The sequence below is a fragment of the Typha angustifolia genome, chromosome 12 (genome assembly GCF_048772165.1).
Source record: "Typha angustifolia cultivar Huaian chromosome 12, ASM4877216v1, whole genome shotgun sequence".
Taxonomy (NCBI): Eukaryota; Viridiplantae; Streptophyta; class Magnoliopsida; order Poales; family Typhaceae; genus Typha; species Typha angustifolia.
Window position 1 is genome coordinate 7,199,257 of NC_133250.1, and position 23,950 is coordinate 7,223,206.

General features: G+C 35.8%; 3 protein-coding genes across 26 annotated transcripts; all 3 read left to right on the top strand.

The window, feature by feature from the left end:
- The first annotated feature begins 5,640 nt into the window (after positions 1-5,640).
- Positions 5,641-10,675, top strand: LOC140772395 (large ribosomal subunit protein uL18-like). The gene is made up of 9 exons (XM_073114451.1): positions 5,641-5,752; positions 6,102-6,171; positions 6,256-6,347; positions 6,445-6,571; positions 6,673-6,752; positions 6,829-6,945; positions 8,741-8,875; positions 10,092-10,261; positions 10,377-10,675. Exons 1-9 carry the CDS (start codon positions 5,750-5,752, stop codon positions 10,492-10,494), a joined length of 912 nt encoding a protein of 303 aa, XP_072970552.1. The 5' UTR covers positions 5,641-5,749; the 3' UTR covers positions 10,495-10,675.
- An 820-nt stretch (positions 10,676-11,495) lies between these two features.
- LOC140771891 (protein FAR1-RELATED SEQUENCE 6-like) lies at positions 11,496-20,001 on the top strand. Of its 24 annotated transcripts, none has more exons than XM_073113695.1 (14): positions 11,496-11,864; positions 12,606-12,750; positions 12,882-15,035; positions 15,119-15,229; positions 15,327-15,431; positions 15,524-15,586; positions 15,701-15,771; positions 16,057-16,267; positions 17,158-17,237; positions 17,328-17,444; positions 18,716-19,289; positions 19,381-19,502; positions 19,608-19,697; positions 19,790-20,001. In XM_073113695.1, the coding sequence occupies exons 3-7, from the start codon at positions 12,885-12,887 to the stop codon at positions 15,734-15,736; spliced, it is 2,466 nt and encodes an 821-aa protein (XP_072969796.1). In that variant the 5' UTR covers positions 11,496-11,864; positions 12,606-12,750; positions 12,882-12,884; the 3' UTR covers positions 15,737-15,771; positions 16,057-16,267; positions 17,158-17,237; positions 17,328-17,444; positions 18,716-19,289; positions 19,381-19,502; positions 19,608-19,697; positions 19,790-20,001. The 24 variants fall into 24 exon arrangements, with proteins under 24 accessions (XP_072969796.1, XP_072969799.1, XP_072969792.1 ...); XM_073113698.1 differs by having other exon boundaries at positions 19,381-19,469; XM_073113691.1 differs by having other exon boundaries at positions 18,716-18,871; positions 18,995-19,289; positions 19,381-19,697.
- LOC140772044 (large ribosomal subunit protein uL18-like) lies at positions 16,082-18,949 on the top strand. The gene is made up of 4 exons (XM_073113930.1): positions 16,082-16,151; positions 17,158-17,237; positions 17,328-17,444; positions 18,716-18,949. Exons 1-4 carry the CDS (start codon positions 16,082-16,084, stop codon positions 18,947-18,949), a joined length of 501 nt encoding a protein of 166 aa, XP_072970031.1.
- Positions 20,002-23,950: the final 3,949 nt, after the last annotated feature.

The window sequence follows — 23,950 nt, forward strand, 5'->3', positions numbered from 1 at the left end:
CGAGCCTGATCGAGCCAGCTTCAAGTTAGGCTCGGCTCAGAATTTAAATTGAGTATCAAAATAAGTGCAAGCTTAGCTTAGCTTGAATCGAGCCCGAGTCGATCCCGAGCTACTCATTTATTTTGACACCCATAATTGTATTTGATATTTTTTTTTCTTTTTTGATTCATGTGCCCCTTTTCACTATTTTAGGAAAGCTAATCCTATGGCTAACTAGTTAGCTAACAAAGGATGGGAATAGGGTTTTGCAGCTCTTTGAGTGGGTTCTATACCCTCTAAATGTCATAGTTTGGTGTATAGGGATATTTCAAGTATCTCATTCGATACTTGAAATTTGGTTCTCTTCGAGGTATTAATTGCCAATTTTATCAAAAAAAAGAAACAAAAAGAAGAGGGGTTGATTGCTAAGGTTTTTTTTTTCCCATTGTTAGGTGGGGGTTTATGATATGAACCGGATCAGATCGGATCACATCAAAGGGAGATTAGGCTCAATGGATTGAGTTTAATTATCTTATTTGGTTATTTGGTTTAGTTAGAGTTTTAGTAGGTTAGGATTTTATTTAATTAGCTAAATCCAGCTCTATGTAGTTTCAGAAAAATATTCTTAGAATATTGTACACATGTCCAAATAATATCAAACCAATTGGATAAGGTCGCCAACCTCCAGATATACAACTTTGATATTCATTACTTCTCTAGATTCGGAATCTATCTATGATAAAATGAAAGCTTAATCCGAGAGTTAATCAGAGAAGATAAGGAAGATTGGTTTAGTTGGTTTGTTAGGGTTTTAACTTAGTTGTTGATTTGTTAGGATTTGTTTGAGTTGTTTAATTTAGTTGATGAGTCCCTAGGATGAGCCTCTATATATATGTGGAGGAAACCCCTAATTGAAATATGATGATGATGATATTGGAATTGGCTTTGGCCTTTATCTCCTCCTCTACTTGTCTCTAGCCATTAGCGCCCTCTCCCACTTCCCTTCTTCCACCGCCCAAGTCTTTGGTTGGCATCTTTTAGCTTTTAACCTTCCTCTTTTACAACAACTTCTCCTCCTTTACACTAAAAGTTAGTACATCACTACTGTGGTCCGTTTCGGGTGTTGGAGCGTATTGGTCCGGTTGCATTTCGTTTGAAGCTGTCGGAGGGGTCGAGAGTGCATCATGTCTTTCATGTTTTATTACTAAGGGAGCGGATTGGATATCATGAGATCGTTGGATCGGTTCTATCGAAGCCATTAGAGGAGATAGAGATCGTAGAGCCAGTTCGTGTACTTGCTAGGTGTCGATGACAACATGGTACCAGATTGATAAGCTTTGATACCAAATGATAAGTTATGATACCAATTGATAATTGAGCCTAATATACCTTTGATGTGATCCGATCTGATCTGGTTCGTATCAGTTTATGTGAGGAAGAGATGGTTATGACCATTAGTCATTGATGGAGGTTGAGATTATAGCCGAGGGGAGCTTGAGCGAGGAAGGAAATGTTTGATTTAGATTGATGAGATGAAATGTAAATGTTTGTAGGGGATGATAGATGAGTTTTTTGTGTGGCTAAGTTGGATTGAAAATATTAATAGTGTTACTTTAAGTGCAAGGGATGGTTTGGTTTATAATATTGTACAGAGGTAAAATAATTTTTAGTGGGGGTGTAAAATGTATTTAAGCTTTCTGAGGATAAAGTTGGTGGTCGACCTTTTTCGCTTTCTTTTGTTAGTCTTAAGCTTTCGTAAATTCATTCGTTCGGCCTCCTCTTCTACCTTTCTTCTTCTTTCTTTTGGTAATAAGTTTTGTCCAAAAAAAACTTTTAAAATGGAATAAAACTTGTTTAGGCGGTGTTGAGGTTTAGCTAGACAAGGTTAAGAAAGCTATTACTGAATTAGAGAGGCAGGAGAGTAATATACCGCTTTCCATTGATGATAGTACTCAACTGTCTATTTTGAATAGAAACTATGTTGCTTTGCTTAGATAAATTAATTTGAAATGGTGAAGTAAAAATTCACATTAAATGGATTCTTGATGGTGATGATAACACTAGATTCTTTCATATTTCTATTAAGGTGGGATGACATTTATATCTAAGATTGTGATCATAATGATGCTATTGTAATTGCTTATAATGATATTGTGCATGTCTGTGTTAATTTTTATACCAAGCTCTCGAGTAAGGAGGCTCAGGTACAAGAGACCCGAGATCACTGACCAGAGCTCCATTATATAAATAACTCCTACTATGATGAATCGCTTAGACCTTTTTTCCTGACTGAAGTGAGAAACGTCTTAGGATCTATGTCGACGGGGAAATCTCTTGGTTCTGATGGTTTTCATTCGGATATTTACAAAAAATTTTGGGATAATGTGAGTGATGAGTTGGTAAATTCGCTTGTTTATTTTCAAAATGTGGTTTCATTTCATTTTCCTTGGGGTTAAACTTTTATTGATTTTATTTTAAAAGCGGGGAACTTGGTCAAGGTCACATATTTCAAGCCTATATCTCTCTGTAATGTCAATTATAAGATTTTTGCTAGATTATTAGCAAATATGATCAAGCCCTTGCTTTCGGATCTTATCAGTTCTGAGCAAACTGCGTTTGTCACAGGGAAGCATATTCATGATAATATTGCAAATGCTCATGAAATTGTAAAATTTATTAATTCCTCTGTTTGTAAAAGGAAGTATATTATGATTAAAGTTGATATGGAGAAAGTTTATGACCGATTAAGTTAGAAAGCTATTTCCATAGTGTTAATCAAAATGAACTTCTATTATAAATTTGTAGGTTGGATAAAAGCTTATATCTCATCTGCTATCTTTGCTTCCTTGATTAATGATTGTCCGTCCAGCTAGCTCAAAGGGGAGAGAAGAATTCGAAAGGGTGACCCTGCTTCACCTTATTTGTTTTATTATCTCTGAGATTTTTATTGGCCTTATGAATGACGCGACTTCTGTGAGTGAACTTGTTCCCTTGCAAATTATCGTTAACATTTAAATTATTCATATGATGTATGATAATGACCTCTTAATGATTATTTAAGCTTGCATGAGCTCTTGTAGATCACTTATTACTGTTTTTGATACCTATAAGAAAATTACAAACCTTAGGATAAATTAAATAAAATATGAGGTTTTTGCTTTTGATAGGATTAATGACTTGGACAGGTTTTCTTCTCCCACATCCTAAACATGCAAGCTGGTACCTTCCTTTTAAGTATTTGGGTTGAAAAATCTCGCCTAAGCATCTCACAATAAAAGACCTTTAGAATTTTCTCTCATAAGTTGTTCTCATTAACTTGGTCCTTAATTTTATGCCTGTTCTTCTTATGGCATCTACTTGGACCCCTTTGGCGGTTGTTGATCGTATTACTAAGATTTCTCAAAAATTTCTATATGAAAATAGCTTATTAGTTTGGATAATATCACTAAATCTAAATGTGAATATGGTCTAGCTATTAGAGAGTTGCTCACTATACGATATTTTTTGTTTGCTAAATTTTTTTTGCATGTGTTAAATAGTACTGACAAACTTTGGGCTAAGGTGGCTGTTGTAGGTATGTGATTTCTCATCCTTGGTATTACTAGAAGCCAATAAGCTTTTTTTAATTTGATGCCTTTTGCTTATGGCTATGAATGAGATTAAGAAGGGTTTGTTTATGGCTACAAATATGTGGCGTGACTCTTGGATCTCGATCATCCATTTAGATAAATGACCTACCTATATTAATATGGAAATCAGAAATTCCATTGCTTATGTGTCCAACATTATTCTGAATGGGGTGTGAAACATTGACTTGATTTGTAACTATTTTGATTTAGTTTTGGGTGGTAGAATTATGAGTATTATTATCCACCTTAGGAAAAAAAATGATATTTAAATTTGAAAGTTGTAGCCTTGGGAAATGCCTCGTCCAAGTTTGCCTATAATCTTATCTATTATTCTGAGGGTAGGAAAATTGAATGGGAAGGTTGGAAAATTCTCTAGCATCTTAAAATTCCTTTCAAAATCATAATGTTTCTTTGGAAAATCTGTCGGGAAAAAAACTCTACCAAGACTTATCTCAATAGCCTAAATCTGGTTACTAATGCTCTTTGCCCTCTTTATTTCTTGGAGGTGGAAATCGTCCCCTACTTATTTTTTCCTAGAAGGATGACCCATACTTTCTGAGTTCTCTTAAGAGTTAATTTTGATTCCATACTTTATGAAATCTGTTGAGAGTTAATTTTGATGTTACTCATAATATTTGGGATGAGTGGGTTAGTGGTTTTTGACTTCTAGAGAGTCATGATCTCAATGCAAAGACTAAGTTTTGGATGAAAGTATTTTTCCCTAGAAGGATGACCCATACTTTATGAGTTCTGTTAAGAGTTAATTTTGATTCCATACTTTATGAAATCTTTTGAGAGTTAATTTTGATGTTACTCATAATTTTTGGGATGAGTGAGTTAGTGGTTTCTGACTTCTAGAGAGTCATGATCTCAATGCAAAGACTAAGTCTTAGATGAGAGCACTTATTGCTATTACTTTCTAGCAAATATGAAAATATTGTAATAAGGTAGTCTTAAAAAATGAGCAACAAAAATTAAAAAGTGTTGGAGTTGTTCCTTATTCTTAACAAATAAATATTTTCAAACTTTTCTGCTAGATTTACAAACCCACCCCAACTTGGTATTTCTAGTTCGTCGAAAGCCTCCTTCTTCGAACTACAGTAAGATTAGGGTTAAATATATTTTACCTCCTTGTACTTATATCTAAAATCACTTTAGCCCCTATACTTTAAAAAATATCAAATCAGTTCTTATACTTATGACTAAATTGAGATTGTTAGTTTTTCTATTATATTTAACCGAGTACCACGACTATTTTTGTAATTTTGCTACATTATATCAAAATCTATAAGTCTTCTGTAACAAACATGATAGTGGTATTTTGGTCATTTTGATAATATTCTATTAAGTTTAATGGAAAAACTAATGATTTTAGTTTAGTCATAAGTGTGAGGACTGACTTGAGACTTTTTGAAGTATATGGGGGTAAAGTGATTTTGGACATAAATACAAGAAGGTAAAATGTATTTAACTCTTAAAATTAATTCGGATGGATTATTTGTGGTTCGACAAGCTAACTGTTATCTTATTTTTGTAGGGGTCAAGTGTGAGAAATATAGATTAATTTTGATAGCTTAGCTATGAGGGAGATACTCTTATTTTTTAAGGATAAAAATTTTACCAATATATATTTAAAGTTTGATTCTTTTCTTCTAATCAACATCGTCAGGGGTACTTCTCTGACTCTATGGTCGGTGGAATCCATCATAAATGATATTTTAAATTTAACTAGCAATTATTATAATTGTGTAGTTAAACACATATTCGTGAGACTAATTTCGCTGATTGGCTTGCTAACATGGGTAGATATTTAGGTTTTAGGTATATATATATATATATATATATATATATATATATATATATATATATATATATATATGAGTTGATGGCTTCCTAGAGTTTTTTTTTATATATATTTTTAAATAATCGCTAATTTATAAAATTATCATATTTTTCTTAAAAAACCCAAAAGAAATGCAAACTCTCCAACTTCTTCCCTCGCCGCGATCACGTGAGAAATTCAATCTCGGCCGTCTATCTTAGCTATTAGGGTTTTATACCGCGGCGCCGTTATAAAACACTCCTTTTCTTCTCGCCTTCGGACCCGGCTAAGGCAGCACCGAAGAGAGAACAGCGCGGAGATGGTAAGCCTTCTCTCAACTCTCTCGGATCTCTTTTTTCCCTGGAAATTTCTTGTTTGATTCTGGATCTTTGATTCTGGATCTTTGATTCGTCTCATGCTGTTTGTTGTGATAATGTCGTACTTATTCTGCGGCTCAGGTAAGTTTTTCACAATGTTAACTGCATTATTCTGTTTCTTTGTGTTGGTTCTAATGGAATCGATCTCCATGGTACATATAGTTTGGTTGGGGAAGAAAGATCATTCTTTGGGGCTCTATTTATGTATTTGTTTTGCAAAGCTTCTGGCTTTTATGTAAGATCTCTTGTTTTCGTGCTTACGTTCTAATTCAAGTGCTGTTACGTGTGTTTTAGGTTTTCGTCAAGTCCCAGAAGAGTAGGGCATACTTTAAGCGTTTTCAAGTCAAGTTCAAGAGAAGGAGACGTATGACCACCACACTTACCACACGTTATGTGTTATTATAATGATTTTTGTTATTTATTCTTTATTTTTTTTATGTGTATGCAGAGGGGAAGACCGATTACCGGGCAAGGATTAGACTTATTAACCAGGATAAGAACAAATATAATACGCCCAAGTACAGATTCGTCGTCCGATTTGTATCCTGAAGTTTTTTGATTGGAAACCTTTGATGCTTTTATATGATGAACTCACAATTGGTAAATCAGTTTTAGTCTTAACTAACAATTTGTGTAGACCAACAAGGACATTACTGCACAAATCATTTCTGCAAGTATTGCTGGTGATTTGGTCCTTGCAGCTGCTTATTCTCATGAGTTACCTCGCTATGGTCTAGAAGTGGGTCTCACCAATTATGCTGCAGGTAGTCAGTCATGCATTTTTAATAATATCATTCTGTGCGCATCTTTTGCACATGTTGGTAAACTTTATTCGTAATATAATAGTTTATGTTGCGACACATAGCTTACTGCACGGGGCTTCTCGTGGCACGCCGTGTCTTGAAGATGCTTGAGATGGATGAGGAATATGAGGGGAATGTTGAGGTATCCATCTAAATTCCATATGTGCAGCTTTGGTCCCTTTGTAGTTGGATAATATTTATAAATAACTTCCCTGCAGGCTACTGGAGAAGACTTTTCTGTTGAACCTGCAGAAAGCCGCAGACCTTTCCGTGCTCTCCTTGATGTTGGCCTTGTCAGGACTACAACTGGAAATCGTGTCTTTGGTGCCCTCAAGGTTTGACATATTTCCTTTCTCTAATTGAATTCGGCAGTTTTTTGGTATTGCTAAGTATAAAATCGAAAATGTCACACCAAATGATTGTTTAGCCAAAGATGAATTTCGCACCACGGAATGAATCAAGGAACTGAGGACATTTTCATTTTTCAAGCTGTTCCCTAATGAGAGAATGAACTAAATTGGGCCTTTCCTGAATCTCTTTCAAGGAACTGATTTTTGACACTTTCATGAATCTTTCTAACAATAGATATGGCCTATATTGCAAGAATTAATTGCTTATTGCATGCCTCAATTAACTTATGAAGAATCTAACGAGGGGATAACTTCGAGAAAGAAAAGGAGAATATGACATCTCTGTTTTGGAAGCATTATGAATTTATGCTCCTAAATCTCTCCTTTATTTCGCAAGAGTTCACCTAATATTACCAGGAGAAGAGTGAATTTATACAGGTGATTATTGTACTGTAAAACTAGTTTATCTGTTGTAATGATAGTAAAATGGATTATATATTAAAGTCTTTTCTAATCACCGTGGGAGAGACTTGAGAAAAGATATAGTGACAAACATTGACGGAGCACAGTGGGTTGTAAACATGTGAAGTTACTAGTCATGCATATTACTTGGTTATCTGGCCCATTACAGATATTGTCTCATCTTTCCTTGGCAGACATGTTCTTCAGTGGTTTTCCTCTTACCTCTTTGGAGTGCAGATCTTGCTTCTTAATAGCAGCATATTTTTGTATTTTTTCATCTCCCTCATAGCCTCTTGGTTATGCTGTTCTTGTTCTGTATCTCACCAATTCTGTTTTTATTACTGCTTGTTTTAACCTTAAGGATCCTTTTCTTTCTGAAATATTCAAATATCATTTAGTGCTCTAATTGCTGTGGTGGTGGGTCTTATGATTCCTGAATAATTATAGATAAACTGTGCTTTATAGTAAAAAAAAAACAATTTGATGTTCAAAATCAGTTGCAGGAAATCTGTCCATATGTGAAGTAATTTGATGTCCACTAAATTTATATTGTTTTGTTTTATCAGGACTTTTGCTAGTTATGTTAGGACCGCACCTTTTGATTTGCAGAGTTTATACCTGATTGTAATTCCCAAAACTATCGGTTAAGCACTGGGGACATTAAATAAGTTTTATTGAAAAGTATAAACCTTCTATCTTGTCATGGCTATGGCTATCAATGGAGCTTGTTGTTCGTGAACAGCTCGTGTTTGGCGTAAAATTTTGATTGAGGTTGACTAGCTCATTAGATAAATTAGTTGAACATGAGTTTTGCTCGGACTATAAACTAGCCGAACATGTGCAAAGCTTAGCTCATTCATGTTTGCCTCAATATAGCTTGAATGATTTATATAAATAAAATAAATAAGTATATATAGTCTTCATATTCAAATGGAATGGTTGAAATTGATTATTAATTAATATCTCTTCTAGTCACTACTTGGTCTAGGTGAATTGAGCTCCTTGAGCTGAGTTACCACCTAAGAAAGTTAAGTTATAATGTACTTGACATGATTGGTTAAGCTAAACAAGCCAAATGAGCTGACGATGAGTTGGTTCAAATTCTTTCAAATCTGAACACGTGCTAGAATTTAGCTCTATTTTCTAGCTTAGCTCGTGTTCTAATTTGATCAAATTTATTTTGAGCTGAATATAATCAATCATTTTTGGCTTGGTGACACCCGTAGTCGTGGATGAATGATAGATAATTCTGAACATTTGATTTGTAATTTGTTATATTAGTCCTTGTGATTAACTAACTTTGTGTTATTGAGTTCAGGGAGCATTAGATGGTGGTCTTGATATTCCTCACAGTGATAAAAGGTTTGCTGGTTTTAAAAAGGATGACAAACAACTCGATGCAGAGGTTCACCGCAAGTACATCTTTGGTGGTCATATTGCCTCTTACATGAGGGTTAGCCATTTTATTTCTTCTGTTTGAGCTTAATTTTCATTTTGCTACTGTATTCTGATGCATATTCTAGCTTTCACTTGCTGTTTTGAAGGTCTAAACACTATTTTACTTCATATCGTGTACTTAATGAAGTCTTCTACTATAGGTTGAGAGGAAGGAAAAATGTATAGGGTTATCATTTATATCAAAAAAGTTCTCTATTTTGGTTTTAATTTTGACAATTGCAGTAAGTTCCAAAATTAGTTTGTTAGAAATAAGGTTCGAAAAATCGGGATTGGTCTTCCGAAAAAATGATACGTGTTGGCCGTATCGGTCATCTAGGTTACTTACATTAAATTCTAAATATTATTTTAAAAATGCAGGAAAACTTCTAAAAATTTAGAAAAAACTTACTAAAAGTAAGAAAAGAAAAAAAACATGTAGTGCAATAAAAAAAGAAGAGATTAAAAAAAGAGTGAGTGGAAGAAAATAAAAAAAATTCATGATGCAATAAAGAAGAAGAAAAAGAAGAAAAAGGGAGAGAGTGGAAGAAGTGAAAAAAATGAGAGAGAAATAAAAAAATTAATTAAAAAATTATATACTGGAGTTTGTCGGAATTTACCGGAGTTAGATCTCTCCGTAAGAGAAACAATAATTATATGTAAGGAGAGAAAAAAAGAAAGAAAGAGTAAAAAAAAGAAAAAGAGTAAGAGAGAGTGAAAAGAAAGAGTGAAAGAGAAATAGTTCGGATCGGACTTGGACCGGGATTGAGTTTGGCGGATCCTGATATGGATTGGCTGATCTCGATCCGGATTGACCGATCCATATCGGGATCGGTTAATACGGTGAACCATGGTTAGAAATAATCACATTGCAATGGCAAAGCTTGCTCTTTGCATCTTAAACTCTTTAAGATGACGGGTTCTAAGTCTTGGAAACTACCTCTTAAAAAATGAAGCTATGACTGTACATCTCCCTCTAGGTTGTTAGAATTTTCCACTGGGACACCCAATTTTTTTAAAATCATTTTGCAAGAAATAATTATGTTTTATCCTTTTATGCTCATCATGTGAAACTTGTATTTGCTATCATTTAATTGGATTGCACTGTAGAATTTATTCCTCATCCATATTCATCCCTCAAACCTATATTCTTGGCACTTGTATGGTATTGTGTGAAAATTTAGTCTTGCAAATAACAGCATTGACATAGTTCGGGTTTCTGCTTTTCCATCCAGACTCTGATGGAGGATGAACCTGAAAAGTACCAGACCCATTTCAGTGAATATATTAAGAGGGGAGTTGAACCAGATGATATGGAAGAGCTGTACAAGAAGGTGCATGCTGCAATTCGTGCAGACCCAAGTCTCAAGAAATCTACCAAAGAACCTCCAAAAGAGCACAAGAGGTACTATCAATCCTTATGCTGCAAGCCTGGGACCAAGTGTGATTGAAGCATCCAAGCTAGGATGTAACTGAAGTTTTGGCCTTGTATAATAACTACTTTTTTGTTTACATGTCAGGTTTAACTTGAAGAAGCTCACATATGAGGAGAGGAAAGCTAAGCTCATTGAACGGTTAAATGCCCTCAACTCATCTGCTGGTGCAGGTGACTACGATGAGGATGAAGACGACGAGTGAAATTGTCGCCAGAATTGTTGCTAGTTATGTCATTGTTTCTTCCTTCCTTTTGCAGAGTCCAATTCTCGGATAGTCTGTCATTTTTGTTAAATTAGATCTTTTTTGGGTCTTGGTGTTCGGAATTCCGACAATACACTCTAATCTTGCTTCATGCCTGATCAATCTGATAAATTATCTTCTACTTTTGTTGTGTTGGACTTGGATCCAGTTTCCGTATTATTGATGTTTTAGATCGGTTCTGTGAAGTTCTTATGATATAATGTCCATGCACAATGTACTGTATGATATAATGCATGACAGGAAAGCAGAGGTGGTTTGATTAATTTTGCTGCAGATTGATTTGATTAATCGGGCTTTGATTGTTGTTATGCCCATGTAATCTAGTCATGTTTGTTCAAAGCCGAGTTCTTTCCAATCTTGGTTTTAAATAGATTTCTAGCATAGTTGCTGTAATCAAGTTGTTTTGTTTTCTTTCATCCTACGTTCGAGGTAAGGCTGATCTCTAAGAACAATCGAGTTTATAATTGAATCTCGATGAAATCTAGTTTGAGTTGTTTAAACTCTAATCGAGAGGAGCGTAAACAAACCTCCTCGTGATCAAGTTTGGCTGGAAATGAAGCTAATCTGGATAGACACAAAGGAATCAAATTGGAGTTCCTTTCTTGCTGCCCTCGTTCTGTTAGGGTTTCTTTTCCTCTACCTTGAATTTTTATATTTATTTATCTATTTTTGCTATTAGATATAGGTTTCTCCTGTCGCCGCCATTCACCACCCGTGGCCACTGCCGGTGTTGGCTCGCCGTGGAACCCTAACTCGCAATTTGATTCGGATCAGATTCATGTTGAAAAATTCTACCCCACTTGGATAGCAATTCAGATTCGGATGTAGGTCGGGTTTGTATAAAATATCTGAATTCAGATACATAAATTATAAATAATAATTTTAATTATTATATATTTATATGGCCTACCCGGCTACTGTTAGAATCTCACCAATTAGGCTGTTAATAATGGGTCGGGTTGAGGCCTCAGCTCCCGTTTTCATTCAAGGCTCTAACTCTCTGTCTCACTCTTTCTTCATCCCGACGTCTATTCATCTTTCATCTCTAGCCCTAGCCACCACGAGCTACACCCCCTTCATCTCCTCCATCGCCAAGCCACTACCTCTTCACCAACCTCCGTCTCTGCTTCTCCGCCAAGCTCCGTTTGAGCTTCTCTCTACCTTCGTCACCAAGCTCCGCCTCTCCTCCGCCGCCGCCAAGCCACCGTCTCTCGGCCGTCGCCAAGGTCTGCCTCCGCCTCTCTACCTCGAGCTTGACTTTCACTTTGAGAGCCCCCCTCCCTTCGCGGTTAGCTTCCGCTGTCGCCAAGGTCAAATTCTTTTGTTTCTTAGATGTGATATTACCATGACTCAAATTAAATTCTCACAAAGATCAGCTGTGATTTTACCATATCGGACATCTTAGGAGTATGCGAGAATTTGATCTTTGTTCAAGGCGGACTCGATTTGCTTGTGGATGCCTACTTTCTCACATATATATTTACGTAATACTTAAAATAATTACAAATTATGTCCTATGAATGTTAGTAATTCTTTTTAATTGAAAAAGATTCTCCATTATTCTGCTCTATTTTAAGTGAGGGCCATTTTATATGCAACTCTAGCTCTTCTCTGTAGGTATCTCTCTCTTGCTTGCATTGGCTGATTTTTTATCGTAAAAAACAGGTTCTTTTGACGCCCAATCCAATTTGAATTTGGTTTTTCTTAACAGAGCAACTAAGTCAACCGGCAATGCATTGCTATTTGTGATAAAGTTGATAACTTTTGGTGCCATTCAGAATTTTTCTTTCTTTCTATTGTCATCTATTGCGTTCATAATTTTATATTTGATGTAGATTAGCACACAAGTTGTAGTAATTGCTTAGAGTTGTTGACAGTTGCTTTGTGTTTCAATCAGTCATGAGTTTGGACTTTTGACATGATTTTGTTTGTTGGTGCCACATTTTTTTATTTCTGTGCTCGGACCATGCTATTTAATTTATTTGAGTCCTGGCGTATGCCTTGCTTGTGTTACTTGCCATTCATGTATTCAATTTTTTATCCATTTCCAGTAATGTTTCAACACACTGGCTTAGAAAGGAGATTTGATTAGAACAGAAGATTAAGTTTGGCAAAAGGTGGTACTTGTTTTTACAAGGATTATGAGAAGATGGGCTGGATGATGGTGTAGCCTCTGGTGATGGTGAAATTGGTCTGGTGGGTATTCAAAGACTACCTTTTGATCTTGTTCCTAGCTCTCCTGGCATTGTGCTCTCAACATCTACATTTCGTGGTCACAATAGTTCTGGCCCTTTTCTATGTTGACTTCAGTCTTTCCATGTTTTCAGAATATGCTTCCTGAATCTCCAAAGAGCGTTGCTGTAAATGGCGATAAAGAAGTGCTTGCCATCGAGGGCACTGATGATGATGATAGAAAGGATAACAATTCTAAGGCAGATGAAGTTTGCAAAATATCGGGAGGAGATGATGATAGAACACCTAAGGTGGGGATGGTGTTTAAAACTTATGATGAAGTTGTTACTTTTTACAAGAGATATGCTCTGCATGTGGGATTTGGTGTAGCTGTTAAAAAGTCATCTTTTACAACCTATGGACTTTGTCGCCGGCTAGTACTTGTATGCACCAAAGGTGGAAAGGGACGGGGAAATGCGTGCTACCTGTCGAGGCCTACTGCAAAGACAAATTGTCAAGCCATGATTATTGCGAAACTGTGGGGTGATGGTTTATTGCATTTGATAGAAGCTCATCTCGAACACAATCATCCAGTAAGTCCTTCGGCAGCGCGCTTCTTGAGATGCTATAAGAAGATGTCTAGTGGAATGACTAAAGATCCTGTTGTACAAAGAGCTGGACATGAAGATTCATCTTATGGCGATAAGGAATACACAGACTCTGTTGAAGTGGGGCAAATAAAGCTTGGAGTGGGTGGAAGTGAAGCTTTACATCAGTTTTTTGCACAAATGCAGGCTAAGCAGCCAAACTTTTTTTACTTGATAGATTTTGATGTAGAAGGTCATGCAAGGAATGTTTTTTGGGCTGATTCCAGGTCTAGAGCAGCATATCAATATTTTAATGATGTTGTTTGTGTTGATACAACCTGCTTAAGAAATAACTTTGATGTTCCTCTTGTTATATTTGTTGGAGTGAATCATCATGGTCAGTTAGTTTTGCTGGGTTGTGGTTTACTTTCCGATGAAAGCACTGAAAGTCACTTATGGCTATTGAAGGCATGGCAGACATGTATGTTAGGATGCGCTCCTACTGCCATAATTACTGATGAGTCTGTGACTCTTCGTGCTGCAATCGGGGTAATTTTTCCAAAAGTTCGTCATCGCATCTGCCTATGGCATATAATGAGAAGTATCTTGGACAAGTTTAGAGGAACTACAGAGTATAAAACAGTTAAAAAGGAATTGAAGAATGCAGTATATGACTCTTTAAAAGACATTGAATTTGATGAAAGATGGAGAAATTTGATAGACAGGTTTGGGCTTCAAGGTCATGAATGGCTTCAATATTTGTATGAAAATCGGCATTTGTGGGTCCCTGCTTTTCTGAAGGATACTTTCTGGGCAGGGTTGTCTACTGTCCAACATCAAAAGAGTTTGAGTAGCTTTTTTGAGGGGTCTATTACTCCAAAAACTACATTAAAGTGTTATCTTGATATTTATTTGATCCATGCACAGAGAAAGTATGAAATGGAAGCCCATGCGGATTTTGAGTCATTCAACATAAACCGAGTACTTGTGTCAAAATTTCCTATGGAAGAGCAGCTATCCAAATTATATACACTGAACATTTTCAGAAAATTTCAGGATGAGCTGAAAGCAACTCTTAACTGTCATGCTTTGCTAGCAAAGATAGATGGCTCGATCTCTACATTTGAAGTCAAAGAGTGTGCTTTTACTGAAGGGGGTGGAATTTTAATGAACAAGAGTTATGAGGTTGTACATAGTTCAGAGGAATTTGAGGTGCAATGTAACTGTGGATCTTTCCAGTTCAATGGCATTTTGTGTCGTCATGCATTATCTGTACTGAAGCTGCAAAAAGTGTATGAGATTCCGTGTCGTTATGTACTATATCGATGGAGGAGAGATTTTAAGCAGTTGCACACTTTGGATATCTCTTTAGAAGATGTTGCAAGTAATAACCAAATGGAGCGTTATGATTATCTCTCTATGCGCTGTCTTCGCCTTGTTGAGGTTGGCATGGTATCTGATGAGAAGTATCAACTTACTTTGAAATTAATAAATGAAGTGCAAATGTCTCTTTTAGACGATGACATATGTCGAGAATTGCAAAGGAGACTTTTACCATTTGAGAGGTCAATTCAGAGTGACGACTTTAATGCCCATGCACAGCAGGATATCTTTGAGGGAAACAAGGTTCCCAATTCTTTGCCTGCAAAGCGTAGAGGGCGTCCTCCCAAAAAAAGGAAAGAGACAAACATGGAGACAATGTTAACTGAAAGCCAGAATAAGGTAATTTGTTGAAGTTATTTCAATTCATTTTCTAATTGACCTTCTTATTGATTATAACAAGGCTTTAGATGTTCTACAAATAGGAAACTTTGAGGGCATCATCCAATGGGAGTCGAACCAATGCCTTTCATTCATCTTCAACTGTTTCACATCATGGCACACATATCAGGACATATGGAGGCGCTGATCTTATGGTTGTCAATTTATCATTTTTTTGTACGCGTCTTTAGGAAAGATATGATACAATATTGTACATGCTTATTTTTTTGTTATTATGCTAATCTTTTTTAGGAAGAAGTTAATCCAAATTACTTATCATTCGGTAGCCACTTTGGACTGCATCCTAATCACCAACATCATATTGCCAACCAGCTGCAGTCTGTAAATACATTACAGGTCTATACCATATCGCTTATGTGTTTTGAGTTCTACTAACAATTATACTTGAAGCATTTTCTGAAAAGTATCTACACTTATAATTTAGCCAGTTCGGGCAGCAAGCTGCTGGAAGTCATTCAAGGATGCAGTGGATATATCAACAGATGCTTCAGGTTATAATTTTACATGTCCTGTCCAAATTTTCCTTTGTGTAATGAGGAGGAATCTTACATTTTAATTTTGAGGATATCTGCTTACATTGATGCATTTAGAATAACTAAATGCAGGAAGATCAGGCACCTATTGGTAGGAAGACGGGGTAGGGACTGGGAACAGGAGCTGTAGTTTTTTGCCTCAGGCATGTCTATGTAACTTTCATTGAAGTTCTCCTTTTCGTTTCTCATTGAAGTTCTGAATTTCTTTTATCCTTTTCCATTCTCTATTGAATTCTTTCGATCTTTATTCTTTATGATATTGTTATATGTGAATATTTGTATTTCTCTAGCTCCTGTACCCTTTTATGTGCTAGTAAACTTGCTACAGTATGTCGAGATCCAGAGTTAATCTGGACTGTTTCACAGTTCCATTCATAGTTTGACATCGAGATGAAACACATGAATTTGATTTGCTGGATGCATTGCAGATCGTAGAATTTAAATTTTTGGAGGATGTACAGCCACATGCTTGGAACCACTCGAGATTCAAGGCTAGTTTCAGACCTTGCTGGCCCTCTTCACTGTTAGTCTTCATCTAATCTAACTCGAGAGGAAGTGTTTATGGTTCAAAAGCCACTTGCAAGGCAATCACAATCTTGTATGTGCAGTTAGAAGTGGGCAAGTCAAAGTGGATCTCATGTATATATTTTACTTTAAGTTTTACTTCTTATCTAATAATCATAGTGGTGCCCTTATCCTTGCCTTGGCCATTAATGTGGAACTTAGCATTCAACTTCCATTTAATAAAATAATAGATTTTCAGACCTCTCATGTTTTTCTTTCTTTAATATTTTGTCAATAACTTGTTGTAGCCTTCTATCTTGTTATCACTAGCTTTGGAGACAAATGCTATATGTATGATGTTGTCTGATACTCCTGATTTTTGTGTGAAGATTCTGTACTACTATATTTGCAAGTAAATGAATGCTAAATTGCTTCACTGGAAACATATCAATCAACTATATAGGATGCAGTTCTTTTGAGCCAATGGATGGGTTCTTGTGCAGTGCATGAATGCAGGTCTCTGTGACGCCTGCATAATTGAGTGGTAATTGCCAACGTTGATGACCGCGATGATGATGACTGTCTCTCGTCATCATATTAGGGTTGCATTGCAACACATCAATAGGGAAACCTAATGTGGCTATTACATTGTTCTCCCGTTGTACTGATTTCTTGCTACCAGGATACTAACTTCAACAATCTCCTGACTCTCATGCTAATTTTTCATCATTTTTGAGTCACTTAAGAGTTAAGACAATAATTTGTGATTGTCGAACAGATATTATACAATCTCCTAACTGTTAGTGTTGTATGATCTATAAACCAGTGCCATTTTAGATAGTAAAAAAAACATAGGGTGTAGTAGGTAATATCTCTCTAGTAAGAGAGGATGCAGAAGTTAAGTTTGGAGAAAATATGCTGCAGGTAGTCAGTCATGCATTGTTAAGAATATCACTTAGTTTGCATCTTTTGCACATGCTGGTAAACTTTATTTGCAATCTAATGGTTTGTGTTCTGACACGTAGCTTACTGCACGGGGCTTCTCGTGGCATGCCGTGTCTTGAAGATGCTTGAAATGGACCAGGAATATGAGGGGAATGTTGAGGTTTCCATCTAAATTCCACGTTTACAGCAGGCCTAGCTCATCTGTGGTCTGTTTCTAGTTGGCTTACATGTCTGATTGACTTCCCCATAGGCTACTGGAGAAGACTTTTCTGTTGAACCCGCACAAAGCAGGAGCCTTTCTGTTCTCTCCTTGATGTTGGCCTTGTCAGGACTACTACTGGAAATCTTGTCTTTGGCACTCCCAAGGGTTAACTAAGTTCTTTTCTCATAGTCAACTCAACAATCTTTCTTGTGCATCTAATTATGGAACTGCTATTTGACAATTACTTGATGAATCTTTCTAACAAGAGAGATGACATATGTTGTAGGATCAATTGCTTATTACATGCCTCGAAAATTACTTTTAAGAATTTAGCAATGGATAACCTTTAAAAGAAAAGGTAAATATTGAATATTTAGTTGGAAGTATTATGCTCCCAGCTCTCTTTTCTTTCTTTAATAGTTTACCTAATATCTCCGGGAGAATAGTGGTTTAGGTTATCCAAGTGATTTTTGTACTGTAAAACTAATTTATCAGTTAAAATGATAGTAATAGAGATTATATATATTAAAGTTTTCTTTAATCACCATTGGAGAGACTTAAGAAATGATATAGTGACAAACATCAATGGAGCACAGTGGGTTGTAAACTTGATATTAGAAGATCATGCAACTATTACCTGGTGATCTGGCCCATTACATACATTGCTTGCATCTTTCCTTTGGGAACACATTCTTTAGTGGTTTTCCTCAAGACCTCTTTGGAGTGCAGTTCTTGCTTCTCAGTAGCAAGATATGTTTGTGTTTTTGACTTTTTTCATATCCCTCTTATCCTCTTTTGTTTAGCTGTTCTTTCTTCTGTTTCTCATAATTTCTTTTTATGCTACTGCTTCCTTGTCTTAATCTTAAAGAACCTTTTCTACTCTGAAATATTCAAATATCATTTAGTGCTCTACTTATTATCGTGGTAATGGGTCTTCTGTTTCCTGAATAATTCTAGATAACTTGTATGTTAAAAGTAAATGAGATAATATCATTTGATATTGAAAATCAGTCGCAGGAAATACGTCCATCTGTGAAGTAACTTGGTGTCCACAAAATTTATAATTTCTTGTTTCTATCTGGGCTTTTGCTAGTTACATTATGTCCCACACCATTTGATTTGCAGAGTTCTTACTTTACAGTAATACCCAAAACTGTCGGTTAACCAATGGAGACATTAAATAATTAATATATATATATATATTTATTTATTTATTTTAGATTTAGTCTAGATATAACTTTGATTACTATGTCCAGATCATCTTTTGATTACTATGTCCAGATCATCTTTTGATTTGTTAATGTTGGCCAACCATTAGTATTTTGTATGAACCTTCTATCCTTTCATGGCTAAATGAGATATATTTTGAAGAATTATAATTAGCAATTTGTCTTATTAGTTCATGTGCTTAGCTAACTTCCTTTTGTTGACTGCAGGGAGCATTAGATGGTGGTATCGATATTCCAGACAGTGATAAGAGGTTTGCTGGGTTTAAGAAGAATGGCAAGCAACTTGATGCCGAGGTTCACCGCAAGTACATATTTGGTGGTCATGTTGCTTCTGACATGAGGGTTCATCATAATTGTTCAATTGTTTGTATCTTACTCGTCACTTTGCTTATGCATTCTGATCCATATTCTGCTTTTAGTTGCTGCTCTGAAGGCACATAAAAGTTCACTTTTAAATCATGCTATTAATTTAGTCTTATGGTATAGGTCGAGAAAACGAAACAAGAAATTGTGTTTCTTCTAAATCAAGAAAGGTCTTCATTATGTCATGGTTCTGTGAAAGTTTGATCATGTACTGAGCAACAGTGACATAGTTCCAGTGTCTGCTCTTCCTTCCAGACTCTGATGGAGGATGAACCTGAAAAGTACCAGACCCATTTCAGTGAATAAATTAAGAAGGAAATTGAACCAGATGACATGGAAGAGTTGAACAAGAAGGTGCAATTCATGCAGGCCCAAGTCCAGTGAAATCTTCCAAAGAACCTCCCAATGAGCACAAGAGGTACGATCTAAGTGATTGAGGCATCTAAGCCAGGAAGCAGTTGAAGTCTTGGCCTTGTACCATAACCAATTTGGTTTGGTTTACATTGCAGGTTTAACTTTAAGAAGCTCACATATGAGGAGAAGAAATCAAAGGATTGTCACTAGTTATTCGTCTCTCTTTGATGGAGTCTAATACTCTGTTAGTCGATTTTGTTTAGTCAGTTCTTTTTGGGTCTGTGTTTGGAATTCCGACAGATACAACTCTAATGATGATTCATGCTTCAAACAATTAATAAATCCTTCTATTCTTTTGCTTTGTTACACGAAATTGAACCAGATGACATGGAAGAGTTGAACAAGAAGGTGCAATTCATGCAGACCCAAGTCCAGTGAAATCTTCCAAAGAACCTCCCAATGAGCACAAGAGGTACGATCTAAGTGATTGAAGCATCTAAGCCAGGAAGCAGTTGAAGTCTTGGTCTTGTACCATAACCAATTTTGGTTTGGTTTACATTGCAGGTTTAACTTGAAGAAGCTCTCACATATGAGGAGAGGAAATCAAAGGATTGTCACTAGTTATTCGTCTCTCTTTGATAGAGTCTAATACTCCGTTAGTTGATTTTGTTTAGTCAGTTCTTTTTGGGTCTGTGTTTGGAATTCCGACAGATACACTCTAATGATGATTCATGCTTCAAACAATTAATAAATCCTTCTATTCTTTTGCTTTGTTACACGCAATTTATCAATTTATTGATGTTTCAATTGGTTGTACGAATATTATCTGAACAAGTGCATTAGCTGATGGAGGTGATGGGTAGTAAATCGTATTTTGCTTGCTTTACTAGCTTAGTTGACTTGTAGGTTTCATGTGTATCCAATTTTTTGAGCAGCCACCTTTCTCTACTAATACGTTTGATTTTTTTGTCTATGTTTTTTTAGGGAAGGTTCGTGGACCATTGTCATGTAGTTAAAAAGTATTACAAAAAGGCATATGGCTGCTCATCAGACTAGAGGCTTGGTGACCTTGTTAGGATGGCATGCTTAGCCAAGCTGCGCACTGCTGGTGAACCCTAACTTGAGCCAAGGGTTCATCACCAGCAGGTGCTTACAATTGAGAACTACATGATATATTGATTACCTAGTCTGGCTAGACTAATGCGAGTTGATCCAATTCACCCTCTTGGAGGTTGCACACCTCCTCGAGTCTCGCCAATATAGCCATTGCTTCACCCATCAATGGGCAAATGCAATGCTCGAGGGAGACCGACATCTCATCGATAGGGTAACAGAAGGACCCGGCTTGATGAAAACTCCCAATCCCCCATGAAGGTTGTTGCACTTGGTTGCATCACCTCAACTGGCATAGCTGACCGCCAGATTTGGTTCCGTCTATAGGGAGAGAGAGTAGGATAGTAACCTTGAAAACCACCTCTTGAGGCAAGACCAACTTGTTGTTAAAGACCTTATTGCATCTTACTTTTTAGATGGACCTACGTCGATTACCTATAAACCGAAGTAGATGGCTATGATCCAATCGTCCAATTTATCCATGAAAAGAGCTACCATTCCTAACAAATAACTAGTATATTACATGTTATATTACTAAAGATTAACAAGCGATTCAATCTAGAAATCAGAAGATATTGACTATTGTACATGATTTCCTAATATAAATCATTAGATCGTAAAATAAACTAACGAACCAAATCTTTTCAGAAAGAGAAACCTTCTAGATATAATAAGAAATTTAAGGTTATATTTTCTGCCTAATATTAATAGGAATCTTGAAAGTATCTAAGAAGTTCCTAAGAAATATCCACAACATTAGTTTTATTTTTAAAAATTAGGATATTTAAAGAAGTTATATGATACATATCCGAAAGTATCCAATGAGTATCGTACAAACCGATATAGATATGGTGAGAGTATGGAACTTCTGTGTTTCTTAGTACGCTTTTGGTATGGCTCGTGCCGGATTATGTGATAATCCATGCTGCTACGTTCTAATATCATATGTTAATTGATATTCATTCTTGAAACTTGTTAATTAAGGTTACAGTTATTGGTCTATGAACCATAACAAATAAGAAAATTTGGGGTTTCAGTTTTAGCTCTAAGCTTAGAAATTTTGTGCATAGATGGCTTGTCACCTTGAGAGTCTATGGGAGGGGGACCTTTTGAGTTGATATAGATTGCCTAGGAATTTAGGCATGCACAATAGGAGAGGAGCACACATTTGGATCTCTGGTCCTCTGGACCCTTGAAATACCAAGAGAAAATTTATGACTACAAATTCAGGTAGAGAAAGGAGCACACATTTGGTTCTCTAGGCCCACCTGGTAGCCTAGTGCAACTCCTTACTGGTTGTAGTTTAAATTTGTGCCACAATCTGGGCACATGAGATCTGGAAGTGATGAAATATTATATATTCTTTTGGAAATGAATGATAATCCCCATAGAGAATACCAAAGACCTGATGTTTTTAAACATGTAAGAATACATTTGAATGCTTTCTTCTTTTTTTATATGTCTGGAACTAATTTTGACTGTATATTCAAAATGGTGTCCTCATTTTTTTTTTGTCTCAGCATAGGTCTGTTAAAGAATAAGAGGCTTTAAGATAATTTAGCTTAATTCATGCTATAAGTTGAGAATTGTACTAGTAATGTGCACCTAGAATCTGGAGCATATGCATCTGGAATGAGCTTCTACTAGCTTAATTAAGAATTATGTTCTGAAATTTGTCTACTTTGCTGTTTGATGCTGACATTTTTTGTTATTGGATAGCCACTTAGATTGTTCAAGTTGTAATAGCTAAGAATTTCTTCAATTCATTGCTAGGTAAGCTTTCCTAGTGAGCAATTGCTTGCGTAAGTTGCATCTGGCAGTTTACTGGCTCATTGATTGTACCTTGATAATTTTGATTTTGATTTTCTATAGTTACAGTCTATTTCTTAGAAAGGAACTTAGTGCGACCTAGTCACCATCTGTATCTGTAGGGAATGAACCCTATTTAGATTGTTCTGGATTAATTAATGCACAAAAAGTAGAGTGTTGGTTACTTGTCAGATTACTATCAAGAATTTGAATGTTATTCTCTATTGTAGTAGTAAATAATATTTATGATGGTCCATATTAGTATAGTATAGAAGAAATAAATTTTGAGGCCGTCATTTGGTGTGACAATAAGGGTTGCCGCCTTGCATCTAGGAGATTACAAATTTAAGTTTTGAAAATAGCTTCCTCAGAAATGAGAATAAGGTTGCGAACATCTCCCCTCCCTAGCCTGAGGCAATGGGGCATGTTTTTTGTGTGTCAATTATTTTAGAGAGTTTTGACCTCTTTGATTTCTTATCTTAATCCATTTTTTGGTATTAATATGTTCATAGCACAAATTTGACATCCTTATCTATGTAGTTTAAATGTGTCAGTGTAGTAAGTTATTGAGTTCTGCATAGGATTTGGAGAACGTCAACACATCCACTATATGTCGTTGAAGTCTGTCAACATATTAAGATGTTGATATTACCTGGTACTTATGATGCACACGAGCTTACCACTCATCTGTTAATTTTAGCCAAAATGTTAGATTTGGTTTGTTTTGTACATAACACTAAAATACACTCAAGCATGCAGTGGCCAAGGAAAGAGTTCCCTCTTGTTATATCTTCTATTAGAGGTCGAGAGTTTGCGAAATCTGAACTGTTATGAGGTTATTTCTAAACTTTATTTAAGATAAAGTTCAGAAATTTTAGCTGGTCGTTAATTGCTGTAGATGAGCATCCATAGTTTTGCTTGTCAGTTTTCCTTTCAGATATATCTACTCTTGATTTTCTGTAGCTAGATTCTTTTTTCTTCATTTTTTAATGCTTTAGAGATATTATGGTTGTTGATTTTCTCGTGCTGATAGGAATGGTCAGTTCATGTTTCATCATTCCAGTGGTCATACCAATTAATATTTAATAGTCATTGACTACATCAGAAAAAATTTGTTTTTCCATGCTTCAATATTAATGTTCTTTTAGTAGTAACATAACTTTATTTATAATCCTGTTTCATATCCATTACACTTTAGTTCTTTTGCCAGATGAAGTTTTACTTGTTTTCTCTTATTTTGGTATTTTGTTGTTGAACTGCTGCATATATTTTGTTAATAATAATATTAATACTACTAAGCAAATCTTTCATTGAAACAATGAATTTGTCTGATCTATTTTGTTGTCCACCCACTTGTTGTGTTACTTGGTGCTAGAGATGTATTGGAGATTTTCAAAGTAAATTCTTAGGAGCACACAATTGATATATATTTAATAAATAGTCAAGTCCATGGGACAGATGATGTTAATATAGAAAAATAATGTGCAACTCAAGTAGGATTGGATCAAGACTGTCACTATTGTAGATATTGGCAGTGCATCTCAAATTGACAACATGGGGGCTGGTCAAGAGTCAACTTACTAGATCATAAAGATGATGGCAGAATATGGGTTGATCAAGACTGCATGTGGGTCTTCTCTTGGGTGGACATTTCAAGTGATGAAGAAGATGTTGATGAGGTACTACTACTACCTGCAAGTCTGCAATAGCAATTGCCCATCAACGATAAATGACAATAGTCGGTGAAGCTATTACACAATCAAAGTCAAATGAGTAAAGAAAATGTGGAATTTCATCTGGCTA